Raw genomic sequence first — 11146 nt, forward strand, 5'->3', positions numbered from 1 at the left:
CGTAGCTCAATACCCTACCTACCTAGGCACCTAGCTGCTAGAAAGCTTGGTTGTTATGCTTAGTTGTATCAAGGTCTTATCTCTGAGAAAAACATAGTGCTTCTAGAATAGCAACTCATCCTTTGATACAGTGCTTCTAGCCAGGATTTAACCTATGGCTTAATGCCTGCTTCCAGAACAATGGATTGTGAACAACAAAGGGAATGGATTGTATTAAGCTTAATGTATTTGACTTGCCTATCTGGACTAAAAAACTCATTGACTTGAAGCTTAAGCATACAGATTACAGAAAGTATATGTTAGCCTTGGCAAAGATTTTCTTAATCTATTATTGTAGTGACACGTTCTAATGCTCTATCTCATTAAAGTTTAGTGCTTATCTCCAGTTGGGATTTTTTTTCGTTTTCATTGGATCAGTCACTATTTTATTCTTTATTTTTCCTTTTTCACTTGCACACACAAAAATCAAAGCACCTAAATAGGCATGGAAGCCTAGTCCGTGATTTTGAGTTTTAAAGTTTACATTCAAGTCCCTTTAAATTTGTTAAATCATAATAATAATAATAATAATAATAATAATAATAAGAGTTTCTATATATTTGGTAGTAAATTTTGAAAATCTTGAAGCTGTTTACCACCCCCAGCTTCCACTGTGATCCGCTCCTGGTAATGGCAACTAGCTGCTTGAGGATTTCAAGATAAACTACAATTCAACAACCTTCTACAAGGATATTTCTAAAAAGGCTCAAAAGTCTATATAGTGTTTTTCCTTCTGTTGGGAAATAATAAAAGCAAAAAAAGAAAATCTAGGTAGGCTGATTTGTAACCATACAATTGATCCCTAGAAGATAAGAAACAAGCGCCTTACAAGGCACTTCAACCATATCCAAATACCCCCCCTCTCTAGACTAACATTTTCTGTTTCACAACCAAAAAACGTACCACACCCAAATATCTTCCCAAGGTACAATGGCAGCTTCTCTCTCTAGCATGACTACTCTCTCAACTCCAACATCAGTCAGGCTGCTAAACATCTCCAATCCATACCCATCATCACCATCCCAAGTAAGGCTTCTCCCTTGTACCACTAGGCATTACACAAGACTCGTTGTTAGGTCGACTCCATCAGAGATAGCCAAAAAGGTGTCAGAGAGCATAAAGCAGGCTGAGGAGACCTGCGCAGACAACCCGAGCGCTGGTGAGTGTGTTGCGGCCTGGGATGAAGTGGAGGAGCTCAGTGCGGCTGCGAGCCATGCACGTGACAAAAACAAGACAAAAGACCCACTTGAGGAGTACTGCAAGGATAATCCGGAGACAGATGAGTGCCGCACATACGAGGATTAACGGAATTGTCAGAATCCATGTATGTATTTATGTGTGAAGCGAGATTGTTCAAGTAGACAACAGTTAAGACTGTGGTTTGGTTGGAATCAGAGGTTTCGGGTTATGTTGGGGTGTTTATCTCTTTTTTAAGTTTTATTGTTTTGCCTCCTTTATTTTCAGCTATTGTATGCTTAAGAAAACACTTGAATAATGGAACTACAGATTACTAGTTTGTTACTGCAAAACATATGCTGATACTGAGACAGAGCAGAAGCAAAAAAAGGTGAAGGAAAAAAATGCTGGTACTGAGACAAACCTGAATCTGTTAGGATAGGTGCATCTTATCAGTGCAAGAATATATCAGGTTATCATTCCCAAACCAAATCAGATTATTAAGAGGGCTTTCAATCATCAAAGTAAAAAATGGGCTTGGGCTGAGGTAAGAAACACAAAAGTGCACACCAAATCACCAATGCTAATCCCCCATGGAAAAGAGAGAATATAATATAATGAAGAAAAATATCTCTAGCCCAAAAAGTCAGATATTAACAATGTACAAAAACGAGATAGGTCATAAAAAGAGTGCAATACATACTATTTACAAAATATTAGCAATTATGCTCCACACTACTCATTGGAGCTCATATTCCAAAACTCAATTTCATGTTCAAGAACACTAATAAACACCTCTTCAGCCTTTCTAAACACATCAATTGGGGCCTCTTTAAGGCGTCGATCGGCAATTTGTTGAAGAGATTTGCAATACTGCCCAAAATCAGAATTACCCCACCGTTGGCATGCCCCCAGAAGCTCAGTTGGCGTTTTGTGGTCTCCTTCAACGCAGAAAGAAAAACTCTCCTGGTACACTGTCTCTATTGCCCAGAATGCGGTAACCGCAACAGTGTAGTTGATGTCTGGTGTAGTGAAGCTATGTAGAAACCTAAAGGAGGGAATATATTATATTTTAACATTGGGAAGTATATGCCAGTATAGTTAAGTTGATAAGAACTTGTGTTGAATTGTCTGGGTTAAATTGGTGCATCCGTACTACGGATCCATATTTTAGTTTTCGAAGTCCAAACAGTCAATCATAACATTTCAACACGATCTTCATATGAAAATGCACTTAAAAGATCAAATTTTACAAAAAAATTTAGAATTTTTTTACTAATTTTTAAAATAAGTTGAAAATCACCTAATTTAAAAATTCTGGACCATCCAAAAGTAGTGATTTTCAACCTATCTAAAGAATAGTAAAAACAATTCTAAAAAGAGTAAAATCCGTAATCAACTACAATTTCATATGGATCTCACGTTGAGCGGTTCAGATCGGGTATTTTTTTTTTGAAAGAAGGTTCAGATCGGGTATTGAACTATAAAAACAGAGATATGAATCCAGAGTACGGGCTGATTTGCACTTTACAAAGTACCATAGCCTCACTCGTATGCTTTTCATTTTATACAGGTAGGGCAAGATACCTATTCTGTACCGGGTCTGGGACTTCTTTAGTTTTTGCAAAATTACTGTAGAAAGGACTAGCAATAAATTGAAAAAATACAAAAAAATCTATATAGTCAAAGCACCTGCAGTATTCTGTATTTGCAGTTAGTGGGGTTATGCCACATAGATCAACACCCCATTTTGAAGCTTCGTTCTTGAACCAAGACAGCTCATCACTTAGAGCTGCAACCCCGCCTAAAATTATCTCCATATCTGAGTTATTCTCTGATTCTTTCCAAGATTTTAGTAACACATTTGATAAAAAGGGTACAAATTCCCTCACAAAAACATAGTCTTGGCCCTGTAATTTCACATAAACATAAATGGTCAAAATTAATTCAATTAGAGAAGCTCAAGTGATCCAAGCAATTAAGGTCGATTTGAGTAATGCTAAACGCTTGTCCTGTAGAGAGCATAAATATATTAAAAGAAGAATAAGAAGGTTGCTTACATTTTAATGATTTGGGTTAAAGAAACACACATTGATAGATCGTTAGAATTCTTCATTCCAATTTTAGATAATTCAGACAGTAATATTACAACATTTCATATATTGCTCATTTTGTATGATTTATTCTTAGCGAATGACTCGATTTGGCTATATAATGGCTATATAATGCAGCAATCTACAATTGCAACTGAAAACCTGAAAAAAAAAAAAAATCTAACTTTCTTGTACCAGGTGCGGTAATCTTCAATACAGCCTTTTTTTTAATCAAATATCTGCCTTTTTTTTTCCCAATAAATGTAAATATACACTAAACAACCGATCTGACCAATTTTAGGTATAATCGATTTACGCCAAAATTCTAAGTTGAAAAATCTAACCTCACAAAAATAACAACAAAGAGTAGTTTCTTAATTTGATATCAAATGAAATACGGAAAGGGTTTATGAAGAAATAGATTACCAGCCAACGCTTGAAAGAGGAGACATCAGCAGTCCCGTCCCGAATCGAAAGGATGAAAGGGTGACGCGTCGCTCGCTGGTACAGCACATGGTGCTTGGCCTGCCACGTGGCTGTCGGGCTCAGGTCGTCGTCCATCGGTTGATCGTTGACCAACACTGTCGCTGCCGCTGTATATGGAGCGTTCGGAATTCTGATGCTCTCGTCTTATAGTCGTAGGCATTTATGGGATTTTGGGCTCTCAACTGGGCCATATTCCAGGCCCATTCGGTGATTTACCCAATAAGAGAGGTTCCGATTTTTTTAGTTTTCGTGTCTTCGTTATATTTCTATTTAAAAAAATAATTATATAAAATTTTAAATTAAAATATTAAAATAAGATCGATATATATATAACTTACATTATTTTTCTATTCACGTGTAAGAGAATACAACATTTTGATTTTATTTTAATTATTATTAGAAGCTTATAAAAATACACGTACATAATTTTTTGACGTTGATTTTTTAATTTAATAATTTATATAAAATAAAATCCACAAAATGATAAATTTTTAAGTACATGTAGATCAAATCTAACAATTTTATTTTGACATATAAAATTTAAAATTTTTCACTATGAAGGCACATAAAATGATGATATTTGAACTCTCTTCATCAAACAAAATTAAAAAAAAAATCCAATTCAGTAAAAATAAATTAAAAAATATTATATTTTATTTTAATTTTCATGATCGTAATAGTTGCCTATCATTTAAAAAAATACATTGGTTTTGAGCTGGGTTTTGAGTTGAATTTTCTCCTCGCTTTTCATTTCTTCATTAATCTACGAAAACTAAAAACGCTGTTGCCTGTTGGTGTCGTTTAATAATCTCGAGGTTAGACTTCCACATTTTTCTTAGAAATTTTTTATATTTGCAAATTATTTGATTTGAGAATTGATATAATTCATTCTTAAATTTCAAGCGGGGTTAAAATTTTCTGAATTGGTACAAAAATGTTTGAACATACTGCAAAATATAAATAAATTTGGTCAAGAGTATAAAGATGCGAGGGAAGTGCAGTAAAAGCGGAGTATTTTTTTTTTTTCTTTTTAACTCTTTTGGTTGTAGACTTTTTAATCTAATAAGTTTCGTCTAGTACTAAGAAAAATATTTTTGGAAAATTTTCAAGTTGTTTAAATATACGTCTAGTGCAACTTATGAGTGGTTAATGTTAGTGTTTGTACGTAGATGATGAATATTTTGAAGACAAAATTTTGATAGTAATTACTAAAAGAGCCGAGTTAAAATGCACTGTTGATTTTGTGTTTTAATCATGTTTCACATTTTTATTTTTTGTTTTTAAAATTTGAATAATTGATTTGAACTGCTTAACATAATTTTCGTATTGAAATGTGTTTGGAGACTAAATTTTTTTATTTTTTTAAAATATTCTTTTACTAATTTTTTTAGATAGATACAAAATAATTGTTTCGAAAAATTTTAGACCATCCAAAACAGTGATTTTGTATCTATTTACAGAAATGAATAATTTCTTTAAATAATATAAAATTTATTTTCTAAATATATTTCAATATAAAAATTATATTGTGCAGTTTAAATTTAAAAAAAAATATACTGAGCATATTTGAAACACAAAATCAACCGTACGTCATAAAAATCCGGACAGGAAGAAAAGTTCAAGTTCCCAAGTGGCCACTGTTTCGTTTTGTGCTACGGGAAAACCCACATCGTGTAACGAGTCTTTGATAGACCCACAAAAGAAAGAAACTGTTCATTATCGAGGCGCTGGACATGGAACACCACAAAATTGAAGTCTACAGGTTTTGATGTCAGGGACTCGCTACACCTCTTATTACTGTCTGCAGTCCGATCTTGCATCTGTATTCTGTAGGATTTGCTTTGATGATACCTCACCCCTCCCTGTAAACTGGAATTCTTTCCTTTGCTGAAGAGCTGCTACTGCCGTGAAGCATCCACAGGTCATTAATTGTTACATAATTGAATTGTCAGTGAAATAGAATAATGTACGCCAGGTGTAGTTCAATATTAAAGTTTGTTCTAGATTGGAGTGTTGGAATCCGTGTTAAAATGGGTGAAGAATCTAATAACAATGACACTGACAGGTGGAAAACATACAGGATGGTCCCACGAATCAGTGTAATCCGTTAAATTTTTGCCAGAAAAGTCTTCTCTGCAATTGTTCACCGCGGAATACGACGCCAGAAGAGACGAAGACTTAGAAGAGTGTGTTACTCGAAACCAAATTAATTTCATTTTTACTAACAGTGCGTATCTTTTCCTTAGTCTGCGATTCCATCAGAAATTAGCAAGGAAAAGGTGAAGTTTATTGCTAACACCTGAGCAATTAACTAAGGTTAGGGTTTCTCAGTCAGAAAGAATGCTGGATCTACAGGAAAGGCGCATTCAGCTTTTCATTTTTGTCATTGGTCTCATCGCTCTTAGCATGACAGGTAGATATTCTCTCAACTGTGATTTATGTTTCGAATTTAGGGGTTCAAATTTCCATCCTGTGGTTAGAAGTTATAACTAACAGTTCAAATCGAGTGGCTATGAGCTTAATCAAGCTTGCAAATTTGATAATTGCTAATTCAATTATCAATATTGAAGATTACTATTTTCTAAGTTTGCCTTTTTGAAAGATCAAGTTAGTTTTGAAATAGCCCAATTCGAAATCGCTGCTACTTAAAATGTGTAATATGTTATAAACGGAAATATTAAGTCGTTTGAGTGAATCCGGGATTAATCGATGGTGTTGCAAATTTAAGAGGAGAGTTATGGGTGTTGTATAGGGTGTTAGGAGCGAGTTGTATATTAAGTGTAACTGTATACTTAGAATTTGTATCATTTCTTCAATCAAATTATCACGTATTTGGATTAAATGCTTATGTCGTTGGATAGCATTACAGCAACCAAAATTACCGTCAAGAAAGGCAAAAATCCCAATTTCTTACATAGAATTTCATAAAAATTTCTAGGTACCAAATCAGTCGTGTTGCGGGTACATTCCAGTCAGTAACCGAACTTTGTTATGGTAGCAATGAGAGATTTAATTGTTATTATATTGTTTGATTTGTAATTAGCTTCCTCTTTTATTTTTATTTTTATTTAATTTTGCGAAGACTGGTCTGGCATGCCAGTACATTCTAGTCAGTGACCGGCCTTTGTTCTTCTCGGATGTTATCATTTTGTTTGATTTGTCTTCAGCTTTTTCTTCTTAGTGCCTTCTTGAGTGTCCTGCATCCCTGCACAAGACCGTTAATTCCTAGAGTTTAATGTTATATGCGTCAGCCAGATACATATCTAACTTGATTTATTTGGTACTTTATCCAGCTGAGAAATTCAGAGAAATGGTAGGTGAAGAGGCTTCCTCAAAGAGTGGCCAGTTCACCTTCTTAAACTGTTTTGACATGGGCTCCGGATCCCTTGCTTGTGCTGCCAAAGAAGGCGTTAAACTCTATGTTTACAACCTTCGATCGTCTCATGTAGAACGTGTGCGCCAGCAGGCAATCGAACAGGCCCTAGCTGAAGCTATATCTGAGGGCCGTTCACCAGCTGATGCAGCAAAACTGGCACAGAAGGTTGGTGCCAAGTCTGCCAAGCTGGCATCCCGTCAGGCAAAACGTATCCTGGGCCCACTTATTTCATCAGGTTGGGACTTTTTTGAGGCTATGTACTTCGGGGGTTCCATGACTGAAGGGTTTTTGAGAGGCACCGGGACACTTTTGGGGACATATATGGGGGGTTTCCACGGGGAGCAGAGGGTTGGGGGTAGGATTGGGTACCTTATGGGGAGCCATATTGGGAGCTGGATTGGGGCAAGGGTGGGGCTGATGGTATACGATGTGGTCAATGGGGTGGGTTATTTGGTTAATTTCGTGCAAACTGAAGAAAGCAATCAATCTCAATCGGGTTATGAAAATGAGTATAAAAGAGAGGAAAGCAGTGAAGAAAGTCAATATTATGAGAGGCCAGATGAGGAGACGCAAGAATCAGAGGGTTTTAGTTTGTTTTGAGTTATACAGATTTAATAGATTTTGTGATGCACCCATATTTCAGTTGAATACCTCTACTTTGTGATTAATGGGTGGTATAGGATGTGTTGGGCTTGCATGATTCTCTCCTCATTGGCCTTGAAAATAAATTCTGATTTTTCACTCGTTGTTGTGGTGCTCTGGATGGTTGAAGACGGGGTTGAAGTGTTAAACTGTACCAGTACCACTTTATAAAGTAAAAAGATGCATGATAGTTGATTTTTGAAGTTAATCCAGGATTGTGACAAAAAGAAAAGAAAATATAAAACACTGTTCATTGATCTGTCTTAAAATTTAGAAATTTTCAAGTATTCGGACCCAAAACATAATTTTCTTATGCAAGGTTAATTCTTTGTTCTTTTCATCCTGCACTACTTTAATAGATGTTACAGTCATGGTGTTGAAATGTTTCAGTCATAGGTTCATGATCAGGAAGGGTCTATTTTTTATGCAACCCGGGAGGATGGACCAGGGGGTGGGGGGGCAAGGGTAGTAGATCTCTAGTTCCTTGGTTTTTGTTTCTCAGAATTATTTGATAAAGGTAGCTCTACAGCTGATACCAGTTATTAGCTCCAGTGGTACCTGTCAGTTGCCTGTACCATAGTCATAGTCTTGGTTTAGATAATGAGAAAGGCTCAAAGCTGTTTTACTGAAGCCATATCTTAGCTGTTATAATTAGGCTCATGTTCTTATTAAAATTTGGGGACCGGTGTTAATTAGTTCTGATATAATTTGACCATGTGAATTTCCTAACACCTTGTTTGGATGGAGAGTATAGGAAGAGAGGGAATGGAAAGGAACAAAAACTTTCTATTGAATCGTGTTTGGTTGATAAAATTATATCGGAGGTGAAGGGTACAAGAGGTGAAATGTTTAACCTTTTATCATTATAATTAATAGAATCGGATTCCCTTTCAAATTGGAGTGTAATAGATGAAAGAGATTTTGCTACAAATATTTTAAAAAAATAATACAAATGCCTAAGCATATATCTTACATATATAATTGTAATACAATATTTATTCCTCAAATCTACAACAGTCACCAAGTTTCTCATTAACATCTTAAATTTTAATCAACCAAACAAGAAATAAGACGGAAAAGTAAGTTAAATTTATTTTCTCTCATTAATCATCCAAACACGAAGAAGTTAAATATATTAATCTTCCTTTCTATTCCATTTCATTCCCTTCTATTATTTACTTCTCATTCCTTCCTCTACTCTCCATCCAAACAAGGTAGGGAAATTAGAGAGCACCGTACCATTATCTTAATAAATGCTAGTTAGCTGTATAGTTGTAGAGTAAAAAGCATTACTTGCTGCATCAGGATCAGGGTCTCCTTTACATTACGTCCTCACATTTAATGATTGGATTGTATAAAGTCTCATCCCATAATTTTTTCAGGTTGTGATTCAGTACCAGTCAATATCAATCAGCAAGGGTTTTTACAAATCCAAAATATTACACCCTGGGGCGGAACTAGAAAATTATAATAGAGGAGGCTAAAAATTAAAATGCACAAATTGTGACTAACGGGAATTGAATCCAAGTTCTCTCCAAACACAACATAAACTCTTACCACTAAAATACAAGTAGACATGTGATAATTTGTGACGGGGGCTGAACTATATAAATTATTTCAAAAAATTAAAATTCAATTAAATTTTAGTATACATAACTAAAAATTTAAAATCATAGAGTGACTTAACCACATTTTGAATGGCTTTAGATTTATCTTGATTACACCCATGGCCCACTTAATAGAAAAACAGAAAACTCCTTTGATATGTACGGTCGATTTTTAAAATGTTGAGTACCATTTTTCACATTACGATTTAAAAGAAGAACCAAACAATGTAACTATTTTGATGTGTTGTGCAATCTCTGTCAAAATAAAATAAAAAAATAAGAGTGGGGCTATGGTACTATGCATAGCATATATTGGTCTGCGCTGTGTACAACATGGTCTCCATATGAATATACATGTAAATTAAATTTTACATTTTTTATAAATTTTTTTATATTCTTTTTTAGATAGGTAGAAAATCACTCGATCTAAAAATTATGGACCATTCAAAAACACTACAGTGATTTTCTTCCAATCTAAAAAAAAATTATAAAAATTATAAAAATTATAAAATTTAGTTTACAATTACATATTTATATGGAGACCATATTGTTCGGATCGAACTTTAAGATTTAAAAAAAAATATATTGATATGTAGTATGGACCAATCCGCGTTATACATCGTACCATAGCCTCACTCAAAAAATAATATATTTTACACCTCAAAAACGAAAACTAAAGATTGGTGTTTCAGAAATTCAGATCAACATGTCTCAGAAAAATGTAGAAACTTTGTACAGTTTCTGTTATCCAAACGAAGCGGCTCCCTTTCCGAGCAGCTACGGAAGGAAAAGAGAAGGGCGTGTTCGCGTGGGAAGGAAAAAAATTCAGTTTAGGGTTTAGGGTTTAACTGAATTTTTTTTTTCCACGCATACAGTAACCGATAGTTCATTTTAGCCCATATCTCAAATACGTTCCCAATCTCATGTGTCCGCCAACACATGCCTGAAAAGAGTGCAAAGAAATTAGGGAAATATTTCTTAGCAAAGACAAGCAGTTCAGATTATATTTTCGTATCAATTTCTTTTAGAATGCTTGCAACAAAAAGGGTGCAGACACAGAAGCACGTACCTTAGAGAGGTTTTGACTAGAATATACAGCGGCGTGCCCCAAAATAAGGACAGTTTTTTTTTTTTTTTCACCGCTGTAAAGAAGAAGGTAGCCTAGCCGCCTAAGGGTGTAAAAAAGGAATTCAGTTCGAGTACAGTACCGGATTGAGTACAATTAGATCTGAATAGTAAGCTTTGACTTTGTACAGATCTCATAACGGACCTCTATATTTAAGTACCTGATTGAGTACAATTAGATCTGAATAGTAAAGTTTTGACTTTGTACAAATCTCAAAACAGACCTCTATATTTAAATAGGTACAGAATTTCATTTCTTCAGTTGAGAGTTAATGGAAGCTAATTGTATTTCTTTGCACTCTTTTCCTAAAAAAAAATGGGAACCTTACATCCTGTTTGGATGAAGAGTAGAGAAAGGAAGGGGAGGTGAAGAATAGAGGGGAATGGAATGAAATAAAAATGAAGATTAACATATTTAATCTTTTTGTGTTTGAATGATTGATGAGGAAAAATAAATTTAGTTTTTCTTTCATCTTATTTCTTGTTTGGTCGATTAAAATTTAGAAGGTTAATGAGAAATTCGGTGGCTGTTGTAGGATTGTAACAAAAAAACTTGTATGAGAATTATATATGTAAGATATAAAATTGAACATTTGTGATAT

The 11146-nt window shown here is 34.6% G+C and overlaps 3 protein-coding genes across 3 annotated transcripts; 2 read left to right on the plus strand and 1 right to left on the minus strand.

The window, feature by feature from the left end:
* The first annotated feature begins 889 nt into the window (after positions 1 to 889).
* On the plus strand, positions 890 to 1555 carry CP12-1 (CP12 domain-containing protein 1). The gene has a single exon (XM_078304419.1). The coding sequence runs from the start codon at positions 970 to 972 to the stop codon at positions 1342 to 1344; it is 375 nt and encodes a 124-aa protein (XP_078160545.1). The 5' UTR covers positions 890 to 969; the 3' UTR covers positions 1345 to 1555.
* A 270-nt stretch (positions 1556 to 1825) lies between these two features.
* LOC144555960 (heme oxygenase-like, multi-helical) lies at positions 1826 to 3979 on the minus strand. Its single transcript, XM_078304418.1, has 3 exons — positions 3735 to 3979; positions 2908 to 3125; positions 1826 to 2263 (listed from the first exon to the last, which is right to left on the minus strand). The coding sequence occupies exons 1-3, from the start codon at positions 3867 to 3869 to the stop codon at positions 1951 to 1953; spliced, it is 666 nt and encodes a 221-aa protein (XP_078160544.1). The 5' UTR covers positions 3870 to 3979; the 3' UTR covers positions 1826 to 1950.
* Positions 3980 to 5982: 2003 nt separating this feature from the next.
* Positions 5983 to 7865, plus strand: LOC144555959 (uncharacterized). The gene is made up of 2 exons (XM_078304417.1): positions 5983 to 6207; positions 7088 to 7865. Exons 1-2 carry the CDS (start codon positions 6135 to 6137, stop codon positions 7768 to 7770), a joined length of 756 nt encoding a protein of 251 aa, XP_078160543.1. The 5' UTR covers positions 5983 to 6134; the 3' UTR covers positions 7771 to 7865.
* The last annotated feature ends 3281 nt before the right edge of the window (positions 7866 to 11146 follow it).

The sequence above is a fragment of the Carex rostrata genome, chromosome 6 (assembly GCF_964058835.1).
Source record: "Carex rostrata chromosome 6, lpCarRost1.2, whole genome shotgun sequence".
Lineage (NCBI taxonomy): Eukaryota > Viridiplantae > Streptophyta > Magnoliopsida > Poales > Cyperaceae > Carex > Carex rostrata.